At 38.1% G+C, this 25,738-nt stretch overlaps 1 protein-coding gene across 1 annotated transcript in view; it reads right to left on the bottom strand.

The window, feature by feature from the left end:
• Positions 1 to 25,738, bottom strand: part of LOC150078834 (terminal nucleotidyltransferase 4B-like) — a 151,030-nt gene that overhangs the window by 73,792 nt on the left and 51,500 nt on the right. The window contains exon 3 of the mRNA XM_090382415.1: positions 15,850 to 15,896. Within this exon, the coding sequence (XP_090238541.1) occupies positions 15,850 to 15,896 (47 nt within the window). The remainder of the gene's footprint in view (positions 1 to 15,849; positions 15,897 to 25,738) is intronic.

Raw genomic sequence — 25,738 nt, 5'->3', positions numbered from 1 at the left:
CCACCCCAGGTGCCTTTTTTATGTTTATCCTCGACAAACTCTCCTCCACTTTCCTCTCAGTTATTACAAAATCATCTAGCTCACTGCCAACGTTTAATTTACCTACGTCATTCTCCTTCCTGAATAACTCCTCATGCGTGAATGTAGATGCAAAATACTCGTTTAGATTGTTAGCCACCTGAGCAGGATCCTCAACTGTTGAACCATCAATATCCAGTGGACCAATCTGATTCATCCCTTTCCTTCTTGAGTTTAAATAGGTAAAGAACTCTTTTCTGTTTTTCTTTGCATCCTTTGCCAAGGATTTTTCATAGTCTGCCTTTGCCTGCCTAATCTCTTTTGTGACTTGGTTACAGACCAACTTATATCTATCATAGGCTTCCATGTCACCCATTAATTTGTATGTATTCCATGCATTTTTCTTCTCTGCCACATGTCTCATTAGTTCATCTGACAACCATTTAGGCCTAAACCTTGAACAATATTTCTTAGTTGGTATGTAAAGCCTGGTAGCTTCCAAGATTAGTTCCTTGAATGCTTCCCATTTTGAGTTTGCTGTTGGTAACATCATCAGTTGGCCCCACTGTATAGAATTTAAATACTGTCTCAGACCATCATAGTCGCCTTTACGAAAACAAAAACCCTTCCCTTTACCTCTGATGGTAGTTACCTCCTTGAGTAAATCCCACTTCAACACACTGTGATCACTGCCACCTAGTGGTTCATTTATCTGCAGATTCTTAATGCATGAAGAATCACTACTGTTAATCAGATCAAGAGTATTGCTCCCTCTTGTTGCCGCACGAACATGCTGATGTAGACAACAATCATCCAATAAATCCACAAAAGCCTTGCTAGTGTGTGAGTGACCAACCCCCAAATACCAGTCAATATCTGGGAAATTAAAATCCCCCATTATAAGACTCTCTGATTTACTGGCCCACTCTATTTCCCTGTACAATAACTTATTATACTCATCAGAGTCATTAGGCCTATAGCACACTCCTACTCTCAATTTTGATTTCCCTATGCTTATGTCACACCAAACTGACTCGACACTGCCCTGTCCATCGATGTCGACTGGCTTCACTTCCTTGGATTTTATGTGTTTCTTAACTAATAGCATAACCCCTCCTCCCCTCCTGTCCTGTCTATCCTTTCTATACACATTGTATTTCCCAAATTCCAGTTCCGCATTCCTTATATCTGTGTGACACCATGTCTCTGATATCCAAACAATATCTGCCTTTGATGTTTTGAGCAATACCTCAAATTCATCAAATTTATTTACCAAACTCCTAGCATTGGTGTACACGCAGGTATACATGCACCTGTTTCTATTCCTAGCTACCCTAACACAACCCATGTGTTTACTTGTACCGCAATGACTCCCAGCAGTCTCTGAAATATCGCGCATCTTGTTTTTCAGGCTTCTGCTCATTTCAATAGAAGCAGTGCAAGAATCACATTCACCTCTGCCAGTGGCTACTGTTAATTTATTAGTCCTTGTATCCCCCCCCCCCAACTAGCAGTTTTCCGAACCTCCTATCATTGCCTCGACAGCATCAGCAAAAATTCTTGCACCCTTTCTATTTAAGTGTATCCCATCCCTGTAGAAGCAATCTCTCCTGTTAACAAGTACAGTCCAGGCTGAAAAAAATTCTACCCCTTGAGCCTTGCACAATCCCTCCAGGGCCGAATTGATCGACAAGGCTCTCATCATATACTCCCTCCTATCATGTCTGGGCAGAATTGCAGACACTTTCAAATTCAACCCTAATTCACGGCTTTTTTTCAACAGTGACCTGTACTTGCTAAGTAATTCCGCCGGTCTCCTACTCTTAATATCATTAGTGCCAATGTGTACAACTATATCACCTTTTGTGCCCTTAAAAGATGATATCTGCTCTACAACGTAATCAATCTTTGCCCCTGGCAGACATACCCTGGTCCTGTACCACCTATCCTTTTTACAAAACATGTTCCCCGTTTCCCTGACAATAGAGTCACCAACAACTACTAGTTCCTGTGGGACCAGCGCATTCTGCTTTGGGGGTTGTCTCTGTGTCACGCAATGCCCAAGTGCAAGCTCTGGCGTTGATGTGGGCAGCTGAGAGCTTGATGGGCCCCCTCAATTTAGATCCTTCGAGGGCATCCACCCTGTCCTTCAAGCTCTCATATAGGCCCATAACAAAGCTGAGTTGTCACCTGATTTCCTTACACTCCTTATATCGCGCACACACAAAGACATCCCCCGTGGCAATATCATGTCTCGTACCCGATTGCTCCACAAACATCAAGCAAGCAGTGCATTTTAAAAGACTGTGATTCAGAGGGCAACTGCCCCCCTCAGTTCACCCCTGAGCCACAGCACTCCCATTAGCTTGAGCCTTTTGCTTTGCTGCTCTGGTCTGAGTCATGATTCCGATTTAATTCAATAAAATTTCAATTTCAGAACAAAATTAAATCCTTAAGTTATATCCCAAAACAGTTAACGCTATATTTATTTTTTTCGGTATCGAGTGTTTTCTACGAGTTCCCTTTATACAACTTCCGTATCACGTGTAGCACTATAGTTATGTATTAATTATTTGTTACGGTTAGGTCGTTATATATATAGAGAGAGTTAAAAGTACAATTTAATTGACAATAAAGTTTATCAAGATTAATAGATTTACTGATTAATTGACAATATTATATTATGCACTATACTACAATAAGCTTATGCTAACTCCGCCATGGACGGTCCCAAGCCCGGCTGCGAAAGGAGGAGGGTGGTCATCCTGCCGAAATGACCAGAACCGGGAAACCGGGGAAACTAGGCAAGAAACCGCATGAAATTCGGAACAAGCTCTTACAACAATGTTACCGCATCCGGGGTAGCCGATGCGCCAGCACTGGGGACCCAGGGTACTGGTGTGAAGTGGACCACTGGCCACAGAACAAGCTGTTATAACAATGTTACCGCATCCGGGGTAGCCGATGCGCCAGCACTGAGGACCCAGGGTGCTGGTGTGAAGTGGATCACTGGCCACAGCAATAAGCTTACTACGCCGAAAAGGACAATTAACATTGGCGAATGGAATGTTCGAACAGGGCACCACGTTGGACAAAAGGAAATCATTGCCCAAGAACTACTTAGGTGCAAGATATCAATCGCGGCATTATCCGAATTAAGACTCACCGGGTCTGGAACGATGATCATCCAACCACCAGCACCTAATGAAGCGGTTATGCTATTCTACTCTGGTGGTGAGAAACGAGAAGCAGGAGTGGGCTTTATGGTCGATGCTCAGGCCACCAGTAGTGTGATCGCTTTCCAACCAATATCGGACCGCCTGGCAGTCCTTACTGTCAAGGGCACCATCAAGACCCATATTATCTCTGCCTATGCGCCAACTGAGATTAGCCTAGACCCGACCAAGAATGACTTCTACAACCAGCTCCAACATACGCTGGATTCAATTCCGCAGACAGAAGTGATCATCCTCGCAGGGGACTTTAATGCCCATATTGGCGTGGACAGATCTGGTTGGGAAACAACAATGGGCAAGTTTGGCCATGGGAAGATCAATGACAACGGCTTACGTTTGTTGTCCTTTGCCGCATCTAACAACCTGATCATTGGAAACAGCCATTTCCAGCACCCTCAAAAACATCAACTTACATGGCGAAATCCATCTGGCAAGGACTCAGCAATCCTGGACTACATTTTGATCAATGCCAGATTTCGCTCATCACTCATGGACGTTCGTGCCATGAGGGGACCTGATTGCGGATCTGATCACTACCTCATCCGGGCTAAGGTGCAGCTCAAATTACGGCATGCAAAAAGATAATCTCGGCCAGCCAAGCTGGACTGGAGGCAGCTAATGAATGCTGCCAACAAACAGGCATATCAGATCGCCCTATCCAACCGCTTCGAGATGCTGGCTGTGCCCGAGGATATAAATGAAGAAGAAAAGCAGATCTCTGATGCCATCCTGGAATGTGCCAAGCCCCTATGTCCACCTGCCCGACGTCGAACGCAACCATGGATATCAGACGAGTGCCTCGACCTCGTGGATAAATGGAAACAGGCAAAGTTGGTCGACTTTGAACGGTACCGGCAGCTAAACCGAGAAGTCCGACAAAGAATGACAGCTGAAAGAGAAGCATACTGGAACCAAGTGGCAGACGATCTTGAAGTGGCGGCATCCAAAAACGAGTACCGCACTCTCTACCGCACCCTCAGATGTCTGAGTGGAAAGACCAAATTGACTAGTGACAACATCAAGAATGCTGATGGGACCTTCGTGCGATCACCATCCGAACGCCTGCAACGGTGGAGTGAATTCTTCAAAGCTTTGTATAATCACGACCCACCTCAGGGACCGCCAGCAACAGCACTCTCGATCGACCCCCCTGAGGTCTCCATGGTCGATGTTGAGCCTACAGTAGAAGAAGTGAAAGCAGCCATACAATCCCTGAAGAATGGCAGGGCACCAGGAGTGGACCAAGTCACCACAGAAGCGATCAAAGCCGGGGGAGATGTACTGCTTCGCCGACTACACTCACTTCTCAAAACCATCTGGTGCACTGAACAAATTCCGTTAACATGGAGGAAAGCCATTATCGTACCGATCCACAAGAAAGGTGATAACCGGGACTGCAAGAACTACCGTGGCATCAGCCTCCTTTCCATCATCGGAAAGGTCTTTATGAAGATCATCCAGTCAAGACTGCAAAAACATCGCGAGCAAACCAGTCGAGAAGAACAGGCAGGATTTAGACCCGGGCGAGGATGCTGTGATCAAATCTTTGCCATTCGTCAGCTGATGGAGGAGAGGATCCGGTGTGGACAGCGAACCGTCATTGTTTTCATTGACTTTAAGTCTGCTTTCGACTGTGTCCACCGGCCTGCCTTATGGAAACTACTAGAGGTTGAACATGTACCTCGAAAAGTCATCACACTCCTCCAAACTGCATACAACGGTTTAACCAGCCAGGTGCGCATCCAGAATGATTTATCTGAGGAATTTACCATCCAAACTGGAGTCCGCCAAGGGGATGTAGCCTCCCCGTTGCTTTTCAACATCGTGGTCGACGCCATTATGAGGCAAGCATTCAGAAACAGACAGGGCATACAATATGACAAGGATCACTATGTGACTGACCTGATGATAGTGCTATCCTTGCCGGTAACGACGCTGAAGCCACGGACATCCTCTACGACATTGCCCGCATTGCCCGGCCATACGGTTTGAAGATCAATGCTGGTAAGACAAAGGCCCTGACAACAGATGGGTCGCAAGCCACCATCTATCTCGAAGGCGTCCAGATCGAGCAAGTGCAGGACTTTAAATACCTTGGGTCGCTGGTCCAGGAGAAGAAAGTTGCATCCACCATGGAAATCCACAGCAGAATTGGACAGGCGGCCACTGCGTTCGCCTCGCTCAAATGGTGTCTGTGGAAGAGGACCAACATTTCCACAAAGACTAAAATCCGACTCTTCCGGACTTTGATCCTGCCCATTCTTCTTTACGGATCGGAAACATGGATTTGTCTCAAGTTAGATTTGAACAAACTTGAGGTATTCCAAATGCGATGCCTGCGGCAGATCTTGGGCATCTCTCTTCGCGACCGCATCACTAATGATACCATCCGCGCCAGATGCCAACAGCAACCAACCATTGCCGACCAAATCCAGAAGCGAAGGCTCAGATGGTTTGGCCACGTATGTAGAATGGGCACGAACAGAATACCATCCACACTCCTTTGGAGACAACGACCCACCCAATGGAGCATCCAACGGACCGCGCCTAGGAAAACGTGGGCCAAGCAAGTGGAAGATGACTTGAAGAGCCGACGTCTCGACCTTAACCAGGCCAGGACTGAAGCCATGGATCGTAAGGTATGGAAGAACATCACAGAGCAAGTCCGAAACCCTGCGGCACCTACAGCAGCATACTGGTTGCGTGGCCAACCGCCTCCCCCAGCTGCCAGCTAAGGACCAAAGAAGAAGAAGAAGAAGCTTATGCTATCGTGTAAAAATGGTGGGAATTCACGAACGGTACTTCTAGGACTCGTAAGTATTGATTAGCTTCCAAATCTCGCTATCTCAATTTAGAATAAACTAAGGATCCTGACTAGGTCTATAATCTACTTATAGAAGATAATTTGATATAACAATTGGTTAATAAATCGACTAAATTTGGTTAAAAAAAAATTCAATTTGTAACATGTGGATTTGATACCATTACCGATACTAAGTAATACCTGCAAAATCTCTGTCTAAGTTAAACTTTAAACTAAGTATTGTAACTAGGAATATAAAGCTACTCTAGAAAATAAGTTAATATGCCAATTTAAGCTAATAAATCAGGAAAAACTTCTCTGTTCCAAGAGCGTCAAAGAGCTTCGTCCGCACAGGCTACTCACAGGCACAGGCCATTAGAAAGACTCAGAGGACATAAGATTTAGCACAAGAAAAATAGAACCAGCATTAAGGGAAAACAAAGGAATTAAATCAGCAGCCATGAACAGTAATAAAAAAAGACAAATGACACTGAAACTGAAGAATAGCAATGGCGTACTTATAAATAGCAGAGAAGGCATAATTCAAATAGCAGAAGACTACTATACAGAATTATACAAGGAGTGAGGGAATGATGCCAGCAGTTTTTTTTTTTTATTTTGTTATTTGGTTTTTAGGAGCATTAGCAACTAAGACCATATTGCTCTGGGGATATGTGGTGGTAATTCCCTGACCTTTCCGCATCCTCCATATTTGGTGGTCACGGGCTCGAACCCCGGTCTAATCAAGAAGAATGTGCTACGCACTGCTGCTCCTGTCCACCTGGCTATGGAGGCGCCATGCCAGCAGTGGGGAAGATGGATTGCTAATTAGTAACACATGCGACATACCCGATATCCTTTCTGATGAAGTAGAACATGCGTTGAAGAAAATGAAGAACCAGAAAGCCCCGGGGGGATGATGAAGTTACTGTAGAGTTGTTAAAACTGGGATAAAGAGACATGACACAAAAACTGGTAACTCTTCACAAAATGCATTAGAAAAGGTATGACAGCTAAGGAGTGGAATAATGCAATCATAGTTTTGCTGCATAAAAAAAGAAGATAAATCAGAAATTATAGTCCAATTAGCTTGTTATTGCACATCTACAAGTTGTTCACAAGGGTCATTACCAACAGATTAGAAACAATAGATTAGATGAGAATTAGCCGAAAGAGCAAGCTGGCTTTAGAACAGGATTCTCAACTATGGATCACCTTTACATAATATTTGCTTTGAAATGGAGAAAGCAAATGAATATAAAACAACATTATACCCGGCATTTCTGGATTATGAAAAGGCATTTGACTCCATACAGCATAAGGCAATGTTTCGGGCACTGGAAATACAAGGCATAGATACCCCATATATTATGATTTCGAAGAAAATATGAGAACACTACCTCCTTCATTACACTAGACAAAGACAGTAGCAAATTTAAAATTGAGAAAGGAGTTCGACAAGGAGATACAATATCTCCAAAGTTGCTTACTGCTGCCCTTGAGGAAGCTCTCAGAAGATTAGACTGGTCGCAGAAAGGAGTCAATGTGAATGGAGAGTACATAAACAATTTGATTTTCAGATGACATTGTGGTCATAAGCCACGATCCCAAAGAATTAGAGGAAAATCTTAATCAGTTATGCAGAGTTAGTAAGGATTTTTGACTAAAGATGAATATGGCCAAAACAAAAGTAATGATGAACAAGTATACCAGAGAAAGGGATATAATGATTGAAGGAGCAGTAATTGAAAAGGTGGATTCATATAGTTATCTGGGACAAGTCATTCACAAGAAGAGCTGTTGAACCAGCAAAGGATAGGGGAAGGTAACCTCGACTCAAATCCCTGGTCTCTCAGGTTGAGGGTTTGGGCTAGCACCCTGGCAATGTTTTACTACTAAAAATACCATTGTTACAAAAAAGCAGGACATAATTAAAAGAGAATGACCTATGTGCAGTTTGTTTGTTTATGGGCTTTACAGTGCAAGGATCTATGCACAGAAAGAGGAAGATTTGTATTGGTACATGGAATGTTGGAAGCTCACAGAAGACACAAGAGATAGTTGCAAAATATAAAGAGAGATGCACCTAATAAAAAGAAAAAGAACAGATTGGAGATTATGCTCCTTACTGGAGTGGGGTTCAAAAATCAGAAAGATCCAAAGTAGTTATTGGTGTTTTAGTGGGTAATACACTAGAAGGATTTGTTTGGAGCTATGATCACATTAATGAAAGATACATCAAAATCATTATCAACATACATGGCCAGGAAATGGTTTTGTTGGGCATATGTGCACCTGTAGATGATGTGCCTGATGTTGAAAAGGATAAAATCTACCTTATGATTTATGAACAAATAGATTTGGTTAAGAAGAATCAACAAATTGTTTAGCAGGAGATCTAAATGGTTGTTGGTTCAAAAAAGAATGACGATGTAGTGGGAAGCTTTGGTGAGGAGACTGTGAATGACAACGGCAAGAGGCTTCTCGATCTCTGCAAACAGTACCACCTGAAAATTCTAAACACCTTTTTTTCAACACAAAAATATCCATAGATATACATGGGAGCGACCATTCCTTCAGCAGAAACCGATCATAGACTAAATAATTTTTTTGCCAGAAGTCAGAATGGACAACAAAAGACAGCAGGCTAATAAGAGGAGCCAACCGTGGTTCGAATCATTACCTGGTGATTGCGGATATATTTTTCGAATACCAGAAGTGTCAAATGAGACCTAATACTACCATTCAAGACAATAGGGTAATGCAGGAAAATATTACATAAATTGGAACTATTATCTCACAACAGTATTAAAGATCTTTACCAGAGAAGACTTCAGAACCATCTGTCTCACATTAAAACTGCCATACACAAGGCAGCTAACAAAGAAATTAGCCAAATGGATAACAAATATAAACAACAGTATTGGTGGAATGAGGAGGCAGCTGGGTTGGTGAAAGAAAAAAAAAAAAAAAAAAAAAAAAAGCCTATAACAAATGGCTAATGAACAGAAATTAGGAAAATAGAGAAGAATACAAAAGGTATAATAGAGCAGTTAAACGGAACATTGCTGAATCCAAGAATGTGGCATGGGAGAAAAGATGTAAAGAAATTGACAGCTCGTTATGAGGAACACAACCATCCGAAGCTTGGCGGAGCTTGAGAACACTGAAAACAAATGAATCTCAATCGAATAAAAATTTTGTTATGCCAATATTGATGTCAGATAAAATGTAGTTACCCACATGACTCATTCACACTACTAGGAGTCTATCTTATATTTTTCTCAATGGGGCAATCTGGGGATAAGATTCCACTCAGTCTTTTGGTTTCAATGGAGATTTTAAAAGAAGTTTCAGCAAGGCCTCCTTCCACTGGACTGGAAAGCCCACATCTTGCAGACATGAATCAAAGATGACTTGGAATCGATCTGAAACTTCACTTGATTACCTCACTCTCAATACAGTCCATTCCTGGACATTTGTTTCTGATCTCGGAAATAGCAGTTTCTAACTCATCAAGTTGAAAGTCACTCTGATCTCCCTCACTTTCATAACAATCATTTAACTCCATTTCCAGGTAGTCCTCAGGTCCAGTGTCAGCATCTACCTTTAAGTCAGAATTACTTAACAGATGATCGAAAATAAGCTTCGCACTTTCTTCCCAAGATATTAAACTTCAACCATTAACATGAATAGAACAGGTTACGCCTCCAACAGGGTGTCAACTTGTTAGTACAAATCTTATAAACTATATTCCAGGGGGTCGTTATTACCACAGAATCTCACCAGTTCTTTCCAAGCTTTATATTTTTCCTCCACAATCATATGAGTATATTTTCTATGTAAAAGTTGGTAGTCATTCTTCACAGTAATTTGCTCATTTCTTCCCCAACGTTTACTCTGTTGGAACAACTTTCTCGCCCAATTTGTTTCTTTACGCAAATACACCAATTCCACTGCTTACCACTTTACTAAAGCAAGCATATTTATCCTGATGGCATCTCACTGAAGCTGCAGATGAATCAACTAACCAATTCTGCAACAATCATACTGCATCGCATCCCACCACAGAACCCAATAGGTTTTCTATCATTTCATCAACCTTATCCCGAAGTTGCTCATTGAAGCTGGTCCTAACATAAGCAGGACAACAAATAGCTCACTTCCTAACCCGAAACATAATTACCGGATGTTCACTGGATATTTTCTGGCTCAACCAACCAATTATTGATGAAACCTGATCTCTGCATGACGGATAATGTGATATCAATGTTAGATTCTCTATTTGCATTCCAAAAAACTGTGTTCTGATATTTCAGGAATCATAATCTTCCGAACAGGGAGTCTTATTTTTATGAAGCACTTTTTTTTAAAAGAAATAGGGGCAAACTATTCCAGTAATCCAGTTTTGAAGCGTATTTTATTTCTGATTACGAATCCTTGGCCAAGGATGCAAAGAAAAACAAGAAAGACTTCTTTACTTATGTAAACTCTAGAAGGAGGGGATAAATCAGATTGGTCCATTTGGGGTTGGTGGTTCGACTGTTGACGATCCTGCTCAAATAGCTGACAAACTGAATGCGTATTTTGCATCTATATTCACACATGAGGAATTCTGTAAGGAAGGGGAGGACAGAAGTTTACTAAACTCTAAGAGGGAGCTAAATGATTTTGTAATAACGGATAGCAAAGTGGAGAAGAAATTGTTGAAGTTAACATAAAAAAGGCACCTGGAATCTATACAGTTATATTGAAGGAAGCAGCAAGGGAAGTAAGCAAACATTTATCCACAATTACGAGAGCATTCTTAGATTCAGGGGAGGTCACGACGGACTAGAGATGTGAAAATGTATCCCCAATTCACAATGGTGGTTCAAAGGGTCACGCAAATAATTATAGACCTGTTAGTTTAACTTCTATTTCGGGGAAAATAATGGAGTTAGTGGTTAAAGAAATGATGCAGGATCACTTAGACAAAACCGTGGTAATGGTTCAGATACAGCATGGGTTTGTTAAGGGGAAGTCTTGTCTGACCAATTTGATTGGATACTAAGATGTGGTCACAAAGGAACTGGATTCAAAAAATAATTTTGATATCATATATTTGGATTTCAGGAATGCTTTTGATACTGTTGCACATGGAAGACTGCTGTGTAAATTGGAGCAGTATGGTATTAAGGGAAAGTTGCTGCAATGGATAAAGGGATGGTTCAGTGGGAGACAGCAGAGAGTGGTAATAAATGGACACTGCTCTATGCGAACTAATATTATTAGTGGGAACCCCCAAGTTTTGGTGCTGGGCCCATTGTTGTTTTGTGTATTTATTAATGACATCAATGAAGGTATATCAGGCTTAATGTCCAAGTTTGCAGATGATATAAAGATTGGAAGGGTTGGTAATGATAATAAAGACAGTATGCTACTGCAACAGGATCTAGAAAAGTTACGTGGATGGGTTGAGAAGTGGAACCTGAAGTTTAATATTGACAAATGCAAAGTACTGCATATGGGTAGCAGTAACTCAAAGAGAAATACCAACTGTGTTGTACTACACTCATAGAGGTGGAGAATGAAAAAGACCTGGGAGTAATTGTGAAGTCGAATATGAAGTTCTCTGAGCAGTGCAGACGGGCTGCCAGAGCAGGTATGGAGTTTTGTCAATGATATACAGCAGGCCCCCATTATAACGCGGTTCGCTCTACGCTGATTCACTATAATGCTATTCTTATATTATAACCCGTATCTGACTATAACGCTGTCACAGATCACTATAACGCTCTTTTACAGATTGCATTTTTGGCATATTTAATGAAATCGTTTCATTTGATGGAGTCAAGAGCTTGAAAATGAATAGCAAAACAGCATTAAAACGTTTCCCACACTCAGTGAAATTTTCTCGCACGTTAATTTAATTGCAGTACAGTGACTTGTTACATAGTTCCGAGATCAACATTTTAAAAAATGATCAAGTTTGTAATATTTGCGTTATATACATTTATCCGAAGTCTAGTCATCACTCAATACCGTATTAGACATCGTGCGAAAGGGACAGTTTACTTGAACAGTGTATCATAATTAATGCAACCAACGCAGTTACATTTTCGAAGAGTTAATAATGGCCCCGATAAGAATGAAAAAGCAAGAATGTCTGGGCGCAGTACGAATATAAATGTAAGAAAAAGACTGAATTTGAAAATTAAATTAGACGTTTTGAAGCGAATCGATTCCGGTCAACGACAAGCAGATGTGTGCCATAATTTAGGACTTACAAGTTTAACTGTAAGAAAAATTATAAAAAAATAAAGAATTAATTCTTTATTTTTTTATAATTGTTCCCCTGCAAGCAACTAGGGCTAGGCCGACTATTAGGATTGAAATGGAAAGACGTTAACTAATTTTATTGAAGATAATATCCAATGCAGAATTCAGTTAAGTTAAATATTACAAAAAAAAAAAAAAAAAAAAAAAAGAGAGAGAGAGAGAGAGATTAGCCAATATGATGATCTGAAGAAAACTCGCCTTAAAAAAAAAAAAAAAGTGGAACCATTTAAAACTGGTAAGGGTTGGTTGAATAGATTTAAAATCTAGGGAGAAGCCGCAAGTGCAGATCAAGGAGCCTAAACTTTCAAAAAAGAACTTAAAATTATTGAAGAGGGGTATTATGTGGTATACTTCTCAACAAGTTTATAACATAGATGAAGCAGGACTTTTGCGGAAATGAATGCCTAAAAGAAGTTTCATATTGAAAGAAGAAAAAACATGGCTGGTTCCAAAGCGGCGAAGGATTGGGTGACTTTATTGTTGGGTAGTAACGCTGCAGGGGATTTAAAATTAACACCCCTTTTAGTTTATTTAGAAGAGGGCCAACCCAAAATCGACACATTTTTCATGATTAAATTAAATCAATTAAATTCATGATTTTAATTGGAATTTTAAGTTTAATTTTGATACGTAAGTAGTTACCACATAGTTATATAAGTATGTAATGCAGAATGTTTTATATGTACAAATATTTTAATATTAAATATTTTGACCGACATCTGTGCATCTTTTCACTACCGTTTATTATTGATTAGGAAATATCCTATGGCGCTGATGTTATTCGTTACCTTACGGGAATACGGCGCTCGCTCAGCGCGGATTCAGTTAGTGCTCTGTTTTTCCGGAACGAATTATCAGCGTTAAGCGGGGGTCACCCGTATACGAATTTTGCTAACAGAGACAAGGAATTGATTATACCTTTGTATAAGGCAATGGTCAAGCCACACCTTGGGTAGTACATACAGGTCTGGAGGCCTGATTTTAGAAAGGATGTAGAGTTGCTAGAACGAGTATAGAGAAGGGAAACAAGATTGGTGAGAGGAACAAAGGGGTTCTCTTACTAGGAGATGCTTAAATTCTGTAAGTTGCAGCAGCTGGAGACTAAGCACCTGTGAGGTGATCTGACTGAGGTGTAGAAGGGCTTGAATGGTTTGAGCAGGGCTCACTGCTGATGGAATACTTCCACTTGCTGAGATAAGAACCTGAAGGGGTATAGAGTCAAATTAAGGAAAGACAGTTGCAGCACAGATGTGCAGAAGTTTGCCTTTAGCCAGTGGGTGGTTGATTGCTAGAAAAGACTTCCATCTGTTGTTGTTGTGGATGTTGATAGCTTAAATAAATTTAAGGCTGAACTAGATAAACATTTGGAGTGACCAGGTGGGTGAAATGGGAAGTGTTTTTTTTTTTTTTTTGGCTGATGCTCTATAAGCTTGCTTTCGTGCATCATATGCCTCAACTAATGCTAAATAATTTCTGAAGTGGTTTTGTCTTACACAAATTGCATGTGAGAACATATTAGGTGACCCACCACAATCTCTGCAACCATTTGGTTCCCCCCCCCACTTCAAGAGTGGCAAAGTACAGGTCAAGCTGATGATGTATTTGTTTAAAGTTTCAGGTTACTTATTTCCCCCCTTAATATTTATCACTTTCTCAGAGTAGAGATGATACAAGAAACCAATACCATCTCCAGAGGGTGCTACACTGTGTGAAGTGCACTAAATTTGAAATAAACCTGAAAATGGAAGTAACCAATGGTATAGAATATATATATGTACCAGCTTGAAATTTTTCACACTTAACATTAAGTGGAAAATAGAAGAGGCCAAGTATGTTTTAAAATTTTTAATTTTTTATTAAAACTTAAACAGTATATACAATAAATACTGCAATCTATTAGGAAAAGATGGCATTGCTTAAGCAGAATTGAAAAAAACCCAAAATATTTCATAAAAATTAAAAAGCAATTTTGGCACTTGTCAAGTAACCTGCCACTAGTTTTGCTACATTTCGGGTGCCACCACTGCTAGGTTATTAATAGTAATTAAATTTGGTATTTTATTTCAGAAATATACAATAAATAACAGACCAACATTATATGTTCATCAATACTTGCTTTCAACTGGCCTGTCATTTTTTGAATGTTCTTGGAATATAAAGTAATTCAAAATCAAAACACAACCAAATGAAATATGGTAACAGGCTTTCTGATGTCCTCCACATATTCAATATACATGTCTATCCAACTAATTAAACATTTAAATCTAAATATAAGAGTGATCTGAAAGTAAAATAACACAGGTATTTGTGAGACTTTTAATGAAACCATTATGAAATTACATGATAATCCAAAGTACATACTGCAATATTTTACAAACACAGTCAACTTATTCATAAAGGTATTTGGTCCATTTTGGCATGAGATTATTTATACCCTTCAGAAAACAGTAAGAGCTCAACTCTAATAGGAAACTATGCACTTCACACTGAACACACGTGCCTGAGTTGGAGTGAGTGCCTAATAGCAAGATGTCATAGTCTCTTAATGTTATCTGTTAAGCTTGTTGGGCAACTACTCCTTGGTCAACCAGAAATGTTTTCATCCCCATTTGTGAACTTATTACATGAAAAACAGGCCTGTCTTTCTGATATCACATTCAAGCTCTTAATGAATTTTACTTGGAAAATCCTTTTGAAAACAAAAATCAAATTAGTGAACACATTCTATGATTTTTTAGTGTTTCTCACCAACCATTGAAGTAAAAACGAAAGACGAAAAACCAAATTCTTAAAATTTTAATATTTACAATAAATTTATTTACAAACAAAAACAAAATACCATATTACTGATGATAGCAAAGGCTTCTGCCTTCGAAAGCTTCAGTTAGTATTTTAGCGCTTTTAACCTAGTATATTTTATTGTATTTTAAATTCGGTATTTGTATTATCACCTTGTATATTTACTGTATATCACAGTTGTCTTATTTTAAAATTGCTATCATCAGTAATATGGTATTTTGTTTTTGTTTGTTAATAAATTTATTGTAAATATTAAAATTTTAAGAATTTGGTTTTTCGTCTTTCATTTTTACTTCAATCGTTGGTGAGAAACACTAAAAAATCATAGTATGAATATACCCAACTATATTCATACATATTCATATTCTATGTATACATTACATATTCATACTATATTCATAGTATGAATATGTAAATAGTGAACACATTTACATACTAGATCACACACATACACTCTCTAATGATACTACCAATTTTCTTTAGCTTCTAGATGTGAGCAATGCATAGCAGTGCCATCTCTTTGCAACTTTCAGGAACATTATAATCATACCTCAGCTATCATGTAATTTATTAACAGTATGATTAACTGTTCTCACAAATATCCATGTTACTTTACTTTCTGGACTACCATCATATCTCAAATAAAAAAAAATTATATATATATATAAATACCTTGTTGGGAGGTAAAGTCCAGTCCTAAAGCTTCCATATATCTCAACCTGTAAATAACAGTATTAATTTAAACAATCATATCACTTTAAAGAAAAGGACATGGTATTACAATTTTGGTAAGAATTATTTTAAACAGTAAAATGTCTAGAATTTCATATCTTGTTTTGAATGACTATTTTCTTTGTAGTTCAGAACAATATAAAAGGTGACAGGTGGTATTGCATCTCTGTATGATGTTTTCAAATTGCATGCATTCTAATTCTAAAGGTCAATTTGTTGTATACTACAAAGGAGGCAACAGAGGTGCAATCTCTATTCTCTCCTTAGTAACATACAACAAAGACTGGAGGAAAAAACAGAAGTGAAAAAATTACACTATGTTACTGTTATAAAAAAGTAACATTTTATTCTTAGAGATGTGAAATTCTTGCTGATGCCACTAAGTACAAAAATGAAACTTGAAAATGTCAAATAAGATGGCATGTCTCTCTCTCTGTCAACTTTAGATTTTGACAACAATAATGACAATTTTAAAATAAAATCCACTATACACCTAATTCTGTTTTTACCCGATAGATACGTTCCCGAAAAATACGTGTAAAAAAAATTAAAAAAAAAAAAAAATTCGTTTTAAGCTTTTTATTATTTTATTTCAACAAAATACACATGTAATAATATGTAATGAAATGTATTAAAGTAAATTTGTATGCATATGAAATGAAAAAAATTCTTCATGAATAAAAAAAATCGGTTTTACACATAACAAGATTTTATTCATTTTCACTTTCTGATAATAAACGGCACATACATTTGCGTGCGACTGGAATATCACGGCTATCACTAGAAATGTTGTGGGCATCGTCTTCTTCCTCTATTAATGAAATCCTTTCTGTGATCTCTTGGGCAAAATCAGCACAAGTCTCCTCTGGTGCTGATGTTTCACTGGTTTTACGAACAAATTCAGTTATTAATTGTTGTGTTTGTGTTAGGCCGTTATATAATTCTCTGTAAGAGGCTGTCAACAACTTCAGTTCACATTGAAACTTCCCAGCGCATTCCTCATTAGGGTCATGTTTGACAAAATGATTACCTAATTTTCTGGCCAGTTCCAGACCTCCTTTTATTAAATTTGCATTTAGAACAGGATCATTTTCTTCATTATCACTACGTTCTGTGGGATAAGGAGTCCCAAGGACAACCTCTAATATTTCATCTTCGCTTAGGGCTTTGTTGGTTAACAATTCATCAATATCTTCAAACGATAGATCATCAAATCCTTCTCCACCAATTTTGTGTGCCATTGTAATGATGTTGGGAAAATTGGTCATATTAGGGATGATGGGATCTTTGCTTTTTACACATTGTAGCCAAACCGCTTTCCAACACGCATTTAAAGTTGCTGGTTTTAATTCAGTTAACGCTAATCCAACTTGATTGATACAAGCCATAATTGAGAATTTCTTCCACACATCAATGACTGTTAGTGTTCATCATTCAGTTTGTCCAAAACGTGTTGGAATGTTCGTTTTACGTAGTATGTTTTAATTGTCGCAATTATACCTTGGTCTAGTGGTTGTGTCAAAGATGTAGTATTAGGTGGCAGAAATAAAATTTGTACGTTTGGGTGTTCCAAGACAGGATGGCTGGGTGCATTGTCAAGAATCGGAAGAACTTTAAATTCGAGACCTTTCAAATTCACATAACGTCTGACTTCTGGGACGAAACATTTGTTGAACCATTCTGTAAAGATAGCAGTGGTCACCCAGGCCTTCTTGTTTGCCATCCAGTGAACAGGCAGTTTATTGATATCTACACTTTTCATTGAAAGTGGGTTTAGGGCTCGATTTACCAGCAGTGGTTTCAACATATGATCTCCTCAAGCGCTGGAGGAAAATAATGTCACACGATCCTTAGCTACCTTAAAACAACCAACAGTTTTCTGCGATTTGGCTACATATATTCTGTTCGGCATTCGTTTCCAGAAGAAACCAGTTTCATCTGCATTCCACACCTTATCAGGAGTGTATCCTCCATCTTCAATAATTTTTGAAAGTTCCTGCGGGAATACTTTAGCAGACAATTCATCTGCAGATGCAGTTTCACCTTTAATTTTTATATTATGAAGAGCATTCCTTTTAAGAAACCCTGTCATCCAACCTGTACTCGTAGAAAATTCATCTGTTTAACTGAGATGAAGTCCTTGGCTCCTTTTCTTTAATCTGTCTGTAAATTCTTAGTGCTGTTTGCTTGATGGCATTTCCATCTACTGGTACTCTTTTTTGTGACTGATCTTCTATCCATATTACCAGAGCCTTTTCCATTTTTTCCTTGACAATATCTCTTGTATATGATGATGAATTAACACTTACTTTTGTTCCAGAACATACCGACTTCCTAATTGCAGCTTCATTTTTCTTAATAGTTCTTACGATAGCTTCATGTACAACAAAATGCTTTCCTTGCAACTGGACAAGGGGCTACAGACGTAGCCCCTTGTCCAGTTGCAAGACGATCTAAAATTTGAATTTTAAGTTCCAAAGAAATCTCTTTCCTTTTCATTTTGGTAATAAGCAAATTATTCGACATTATATAAGGGCTACCGAAAAATATCTGTTATAATTAATAAAAAAAGGTATGAAAAATTAGTAAACTTACAATTTATTGACTATCGGCAAAATTAATAAATTTATATGTGCACAAATTTCACTAAAGATTCTTTCACTTTGAAATAGAGCTTACTACTAAATGTCTTCTGAAGATACAAAGCACAAATACCGTAGATGTGCACCAAATTCAATAAAAACGTTGATCATTCATAGATACCTAGACGTACACATTGATAAACATAAGCACGCATTTCAAAACGCACACACTAGCTGTTATCTAATCTATTGGTGCGTGTAATATAGAAATTATACTAATATGCCACAAATAAAAAAAATTTTTCTTAGAATTTAAGCAAAAAAAATTCATAGAAATCGTGTTAAATCAAATTTGGGTAAAAAAAAGTTTGTGCAAAAACAGAATTAGGTGTATATAAAATACATAAAGTGACATGAAAAATGTCTTCCCATCATTTTATTTATGATAATTTTAAGTTGTAAAAGGATACATTTTTCTTACTGGCATCACAGTTTTTAACTTGCGAAATTCTTCCAATCATTTTATGCACTTTTAATTGAACCTCATATATCTGTCATCCTTGGAGACTTAGCACAGACTCACTGTTAATAAAAATAACAAATTACATCAGAATACTTAGGCTATATGTATAACCTTTTAAAATGTGGCCGGTACTAAGTCTCCAAGGATGACAGATATATGAGGTTCGATTAAAAGTGCATAAAATCATTGGAAGAATTTCACAAATTAAAAACTGTGATGCCAGTAAGAAAAATGAGTCTAGGAAAGTTTATCGCCAGGCAATACATATAATTTATATAAATTTATTGGTCATTTTAAATTGAAAATAAGGGTTTTCTATAGGTGTTATTTAAGAATTACCGCATTTCCACATGAATAAGACGCACCTTAATTTTGTGGCCCGAAATTTGAAAAAAAATGTATTACATAAAGTTATTGAACTCAAGTTTTATTCATCATAAAATTCATACAGCTCATCACTGTCAAAACTCCCATCCATTAGCTTGTCTCTCATCTGGGTCTGATGACAAATCACTGCCTTCATATATTGCCTCGTCCTCAGTTCCATCTATGGCATTTAAAATTCCACACTTCTTAAATGACTTGACAATGATCTCAATCTTTATATTACCCCAGGATCTTTTCACCCAAGTACAAACTTCTCCTATAGTTGGTTTCTTCACTCTTCCTGCTGGTGTCAAATTGTCCCCGGAAGACTTCATCCATTGGTTCCATTTGTCTCTCATGGCAGCTTTGAAGGGTTTGTTAATGCTGACATCAAGTGGTTGGAGCTGGGTATGACGGCAAGTTTTGTTTTTTGCTCTGCAGCAATCTTCTTTGTATTTTTTGTTATGCGTGCCCTGAACTGATCAAGCACCAATAGGGCAGGTTTGCGTAAGAGCCCACCTGGTCTCCTGCTCCAAACTTTCTCAAACCAGATCTTCATCCCATCCTGATCCATCCAACCCTTGTCATGAACGTGGACAATCACTCCTAGAGGAATGTCTTCTTTTGGCATTGTTTTGCATTTGAAAATCAGCATAGGAGGCAGCTTGGTTCCATCGGCACAACAAGCTAGAACAACTGTATAATGGCTCTTTTCATGTCCACTTGTCTTCACAGTTAGTTTTCACCCCCTTCTTATCAACAGTTCTGTTACTTGGGACATAAAATCGAGAGGGGGAATTTGTCCATATTTGCAATCTGTCCCAACTCAAACTGATGTCTTGCGAAATTAAATGACAAAACGATGAAATTCAAGGACCTTCTGCTCATAGCTTTCAGGCATCTTTTGGGCAAGTCTGGTGCGTGTACGCATGCTTAGTCCATTCCGTTTCATCAACCTGAAGCACCAATTGTGTCGTTCTTTGAAATCAGTACCTTCTTTTTGGACACAGGAATTCCAATTGCCCTTTGTTCCTCAATCCACATCTTCAATTCCCGCCTCTAAATCAGGCCATTTTGCTGACTTGCCTCTAATGGCCTTCTGCTGTGGCGTTTTCAGTAGGATTTCTTCTTCCCGTAGCCAGTCTCGGATTGTTTTCTAAGTTGGAGGAGGACCAAACTTACGTTCAGCAGCACGATTTCCATTCACTTTGCAAACTGGATCACTTTTAACTTGAATTCAGCACTGTACGAAAATCTTTTCTGAGCCATTTCTGGGCAGAACGTGGCAAAACGTAACCTAATATACCGGTAACAAGTGCTAAACAATGAGTGCAAAGACAACAAGCGCAAAATGCAAGTAAAAAAATCTACAACAACTGTACAGTAATACCCCGAAGTTACGCGATAGGTGGGTCCGACGAAAATCGCTTAAGTCGAATTCGCGTAAGTCGGGGTAAAACTTTGCACATAAATACACATAAATTTTGTTTAATTGGGCCCAAGGACTAACAAAAACACTAGTTTAGAAGGAAAATATTTAATAAAATTGCAGTTCTTTATACATATTAATACAAAATATGTATTAAAAAAATAAATGAGTTATTTTTTATGTAAAAAAGTTATTTCGATGTCGATGGCTTAATAAAATTAACAAATTCGTCTGATGACAGTCTTCTTTTTTTTTCACGCAGAATTTCTTCGTAGCAAGCTAATAATTTTTTTATTCCTTGCTTTGTAGCTATAACGCATTCTTTGTTGGAGTCTGTTTTCTAAAATTTTTAAGCCCTTTTCAATTGAGCTGAGACCTTCTGTCAAGCTTGCAATTGTCATGTGCTTTTCTGGTGGAACTGGGTCTGAAGTGTCGAATACTTCAGTGACGTTTTGCTCACGCATCTCTATGAGCTCATTCATTGTCAGCTCCTGACTATGTGAATCCAACGGCTCGCTGATATCATCACCATTGACTTCCAAATCTAATTGCCTGGCAAGATTAACAACTTCTATCACATGAGCGACATGATCAGTTTCTGGCGTTGTTTTCGTCTCGGTTTTGAAAAAAAAAATGGACAAAGTTACTTCCAGACACCATTCAAGTTTTTTTGTGAAAGATTCTTCAATGATTCTTACGGCATCTACAAGATTGAATTGTTTCCAAAAGTCTTTAACAGATATCTCACTATTTTGTCTCATAGCTTCATTCAGACGTGCAAACGAACACCTCGTGTAGTAAGCCTTGAATGTTTTGATGACAACCTGGTCCATCGGTTGAAGCAAGCTGGTTGTGTTTGGAGGCAAAAACACAACTTTCACACATGGGTTGAAATTAATTAGGGTGGCAGGAGGGTGACCGGGTGCATTGTCAATAAGAAGCATCACTTTAAATGAAATCTGTTTAGACTTGCAGTAACGTTCAACTTCGGGTATGAAGTTGTGACCAAACCAGACCTCAAAAACGGAAGCTGTCACCCAAGCTTTATGATTTGACTTCCAAATCACTGGTAAGTTTGGATATACACCAAACGAAAAAATCAAGAACCGCGTAACTCGGGGTATTACTGTATAAGATGCACCCAGTTTTTAGACCTGAAATTTTTCAAAAAAAGGTGCGTCTTATTACATGGAAAAATACGGTAAGTGCAGCTAAAATTGGAAGTTATATGCTAAGTATACATTTCCTAGAAATACATACCATTGCAGGTGCTTTAATTTAATTGCCTGTTATTTTCCAAAATTGGAATTAGGTAGGTCCTTACTTAATTCCTTTAACTTAAGTGGCATGTTTTAGGGGAGTGGGGGTAGGGCGTGCCACTTAGGGAGGTACTTATATGTTTATAATCTCTTACAATCACAACATTTTCTTATTTTGAGTTTATTTTTTATCCTTTTGAGTTTGTGAATGCATCATATCGGTGGAATTTTTGAAATCAGAAAAAGGAAAACCGAAATTGTGCTTTAGTGGACATTTGTTTTATAAAGACAGGCAAAATGAAACAAAAATTCATTGAAAGTGTAAAAATTACCGAAAAACCAAATGTGCCGCTCGAGTTACTACGGTAGATAACACCATCGTTAAAACATGGAAGGAGCACAATCATTGTGGAGACGCAGCACAACTTCTTGATACCATTCGAACTTATGCAGAAACAACAAATAATACGCCTCATAGTATTATTTCAAATGTTTTGAGAACCTGTAGCCAAGCAGCAGCCCTGAAGCTTCCAAGTGTAGATACAATGAAACTAACGATCTGAAATATAAGAAATCGAAATTTTGATGGCCCAGTTCTTCCAATGCATAGTAGAGACATAGTGTTTACAGAATATAAAACATCATGTTTCTACAATTTGATTCTGGACCCGAGGACAATCGTATGTTAATTTTCAGTACGAAAAGAAATTTGCAGTTGTTAGCGTGAAGTGAACACCGGTATGCCGATGGGACTTTCAAAACTGTTCCCTTACATTTTTATCAGCTGTAAATGAAAAAGAATTTATTGGAGGAGTCTGGTAATATGTTACTTTTCAACATAGTGCCCCTTTGAAGTCAATACACTTTTGCCACCAATGCTGCAATGCACTGAGTCTAGCTGCAAAGAAAGATTCCTTTTGGGCCTCCAGGAATGCATCCACTGCAGCAATGACATCACTGTCAGTGGGGAAATGGATGCCAGTCAGGCAATTTTTTTCTTCTTTCCCCTCCAATTACAAGGTCCTTTATGATAGTGAGAGATCTGGTGAATCGGGGGATGTTCCAAGATTTCATAGCCCTACTCATGCAGTGCAGCTATAACAAATTTGTGAGAAGGAACATTGTCCTGGTGAAACAAGACTTCTCTTGCTGAGTTTACCTTGACATTTGTCCTTGATGTTTTCATACAAATGCCTCACAATACGTATGTAATATGTCCCTGCAACTGTCTGGCCTTTTAAAGGCAATCCACTAGCAATTAGCGACACGTATAAGGTTATCTTCAAAAATTATAACTGACTGCAAAACCTTTGAAAAACTGTACGCAATCAGTACTCCAAAAAAACAACCCATCACCTTGCCAGCAGAGGGAATTGAATTGGCTTTCTTTAGAGGGGGGGAAAGAGCTTTGTTTTCACTGTTTGGATTACTCCTTTGTCTCAGGCTGAACGCGAAGGGCCCATGTCTCATCCATGACCTTAAAAGGAAATTTGTCGAATCTGTCTGAAAATGAATGTTTACTTGACTTAACAACCCTCGTGCATTTTCATTTGCTGTCAACAAATTTGGGACCCATCATGCTGACAACTTTTTCATAAGAAGAACCTCTGTTATTACATGGTACACATGATCAGATGAGATGCCCAAGACACTACCGAACTGTCAACTTCTGTAGTGAGAGACATTGGTCTTCCACAGTATGGGCCATCTTCCAGGCTCTCCCTTCCTCATTTAAATTCTATTATCCATTTCTTAACCATGGAATAGAAAGGGGCATCATCCACAATGTTATAACCATATCCTCACAAATTGCCTTTGGCATTAGTCCCTTTTTTCCCAAATATTGGATAACTGCATGTTGACTGATTTTGTCCATCTTTTCTCATTCACAGAACTTTTGACTTCAGTGCCTATAATTAAAAAAAAGAAATTACTGAAGCTGCTTGAAACTTATGGGTTATTATTTGAAGTGTTATATATTAAGTATATTAATTTTTAACACTGCACCACTACCCTTTTATAATCAGGTCCAAACTCTTCAAACTACCTTTGTACTGCTGCAAGCTAAAAAGATATCAAGCAATCCACTATGAAATGGTGTTGAAGAAAACTTTGCCTGCAGTTTGCCCAGGACTCCATGAAGATTTCCGAAAAATGCAAGAAAATATCACAAAGGAATTTTAAACATGGCAAAACATTTTAACCTGGAAGTGGATACTGAAGATGTGAATGCATTGAAGGCACAAATGTAAATTGAAGAATGGGTTTAGAGTGACAATATCTCTAGTAACCCTTCAAAGAGTCTGAACCTGAAAAATTTAAAAGAAATGAAGGTAGAAGAAACAATGGGAGAATCATAAGAGGATTCCAATCCAATATCGAAAGAAGCAGTAATGATGTCATTATTTTTCTATAAGGTTCTTTATGATAAAAGGAAGATAACTGATCAAATGAATTTTTAAAACACAATTTTTTTTTTTTTTTTTTTATCAGGTATGTACAGCAACTGCAGTTATTCACACTTCATCCTAAAAAAAATAAAAAATTCACAAATCTTCGTAAACATCTTAGCAAAGGCCTCATGCTACGGGGTAGAATAATTAGCATATAGGTTAGCGCAAAAGCATCATTTTAACATAGCCATCGTTTTGGTTATATCTCATATTGTGAATGCATTCACGAGTTGCCATGGTGTTACCCCCAAGACATGGGGGACTGTGATCCCAAACACATGCAATTCTAAAAACTGGTAAGACAAAGTTGTTCACTTTTTGAAGCGACCTTTATTTTCAATCTATTGCTCAAAAATACGTTAAATTTTTTTATGGGGGAAAAAGAAAAGAAAAACAGAGTGGCACAAGTCACATTCAAGGGTTTTTTTTCATTATTATTATTTTTTTCTATAAAGTCCAATTTTAACATTTTTGGACAACAAAAAATGTTCTTAATAGTTGCTGCCCAATAACAACAGAGCAGCAACTTGGCATTCACAGCGTTGTCAAAGAATTTCAACCTTCCCACACCATGGCTGAAAAAAAAAAAAAACATCCTCAAATCATTAACAGTGGTGGAAAACTTTGGAGCCTTGTTTATATATGAGACAGAAACAGATTTACTGCAACTGTAGCCACTCAATTTTTGTTTTATCACTAAAAACTTTCTGCCATTTTTTTTCAGTCTAATGCCAGTGCTATTTGTCCCCTAAAAGACATGCTTGCTGCTGTTCAGTAAGCATTGGTTTCTTAACTGGACAACATGATTTCAGATCCACTTTTTTAAAACTTTCTCTTTAATTCCAACACTTGTTTTTATTCCAGCTATTTGGCAAGACTTTGCTCTGAACAAGCTAATGTCTTGAGTGTGCAGAAACAGCAAGGTGGTTATCTGCTCTTGTGATTGATATACATTTTCTTCCACATTTGGAGGGTTGAGATTCACAGTGGTGTAAGTCAGTGTATTCTGATTTTTGAGAATAAGGTGTTTTGTGTTTGCATTCATAAAAAACTCAAAAAATTTAATTTAATGAATTGTGATACACATGGAGGTTAAAAACACTTAAAAAAAAATTTACATAAGCTTGACAATTTTTGTTAATATTAAATTTTTTGGTCAGCAGCGTTTGAGAATAAGTAGCATAATGGTGTAAGCCAATTATATAATTGGCTTACAC

Source organism: Mastigoproctus giganteus, chromosome 10 (assembly GCF_048544385.1).
Source record: "Mastigoproctus giganteus isolate SK-2022 chromosome 10, ASM4854438v1, whole genome shotgun sequence".
NCBI classification, from domain to species: Eukaryota; Metazoa; Arthropoda; class Arachnida; order Uropygi; family Thelyphonidae; genus Mastigoproctus; species Mastigoproctus giganteus.
Note: the sequence above shows the minus strand (reverse complement) of the source record. Positions and strands in the feature narration are given on the sequence as shown.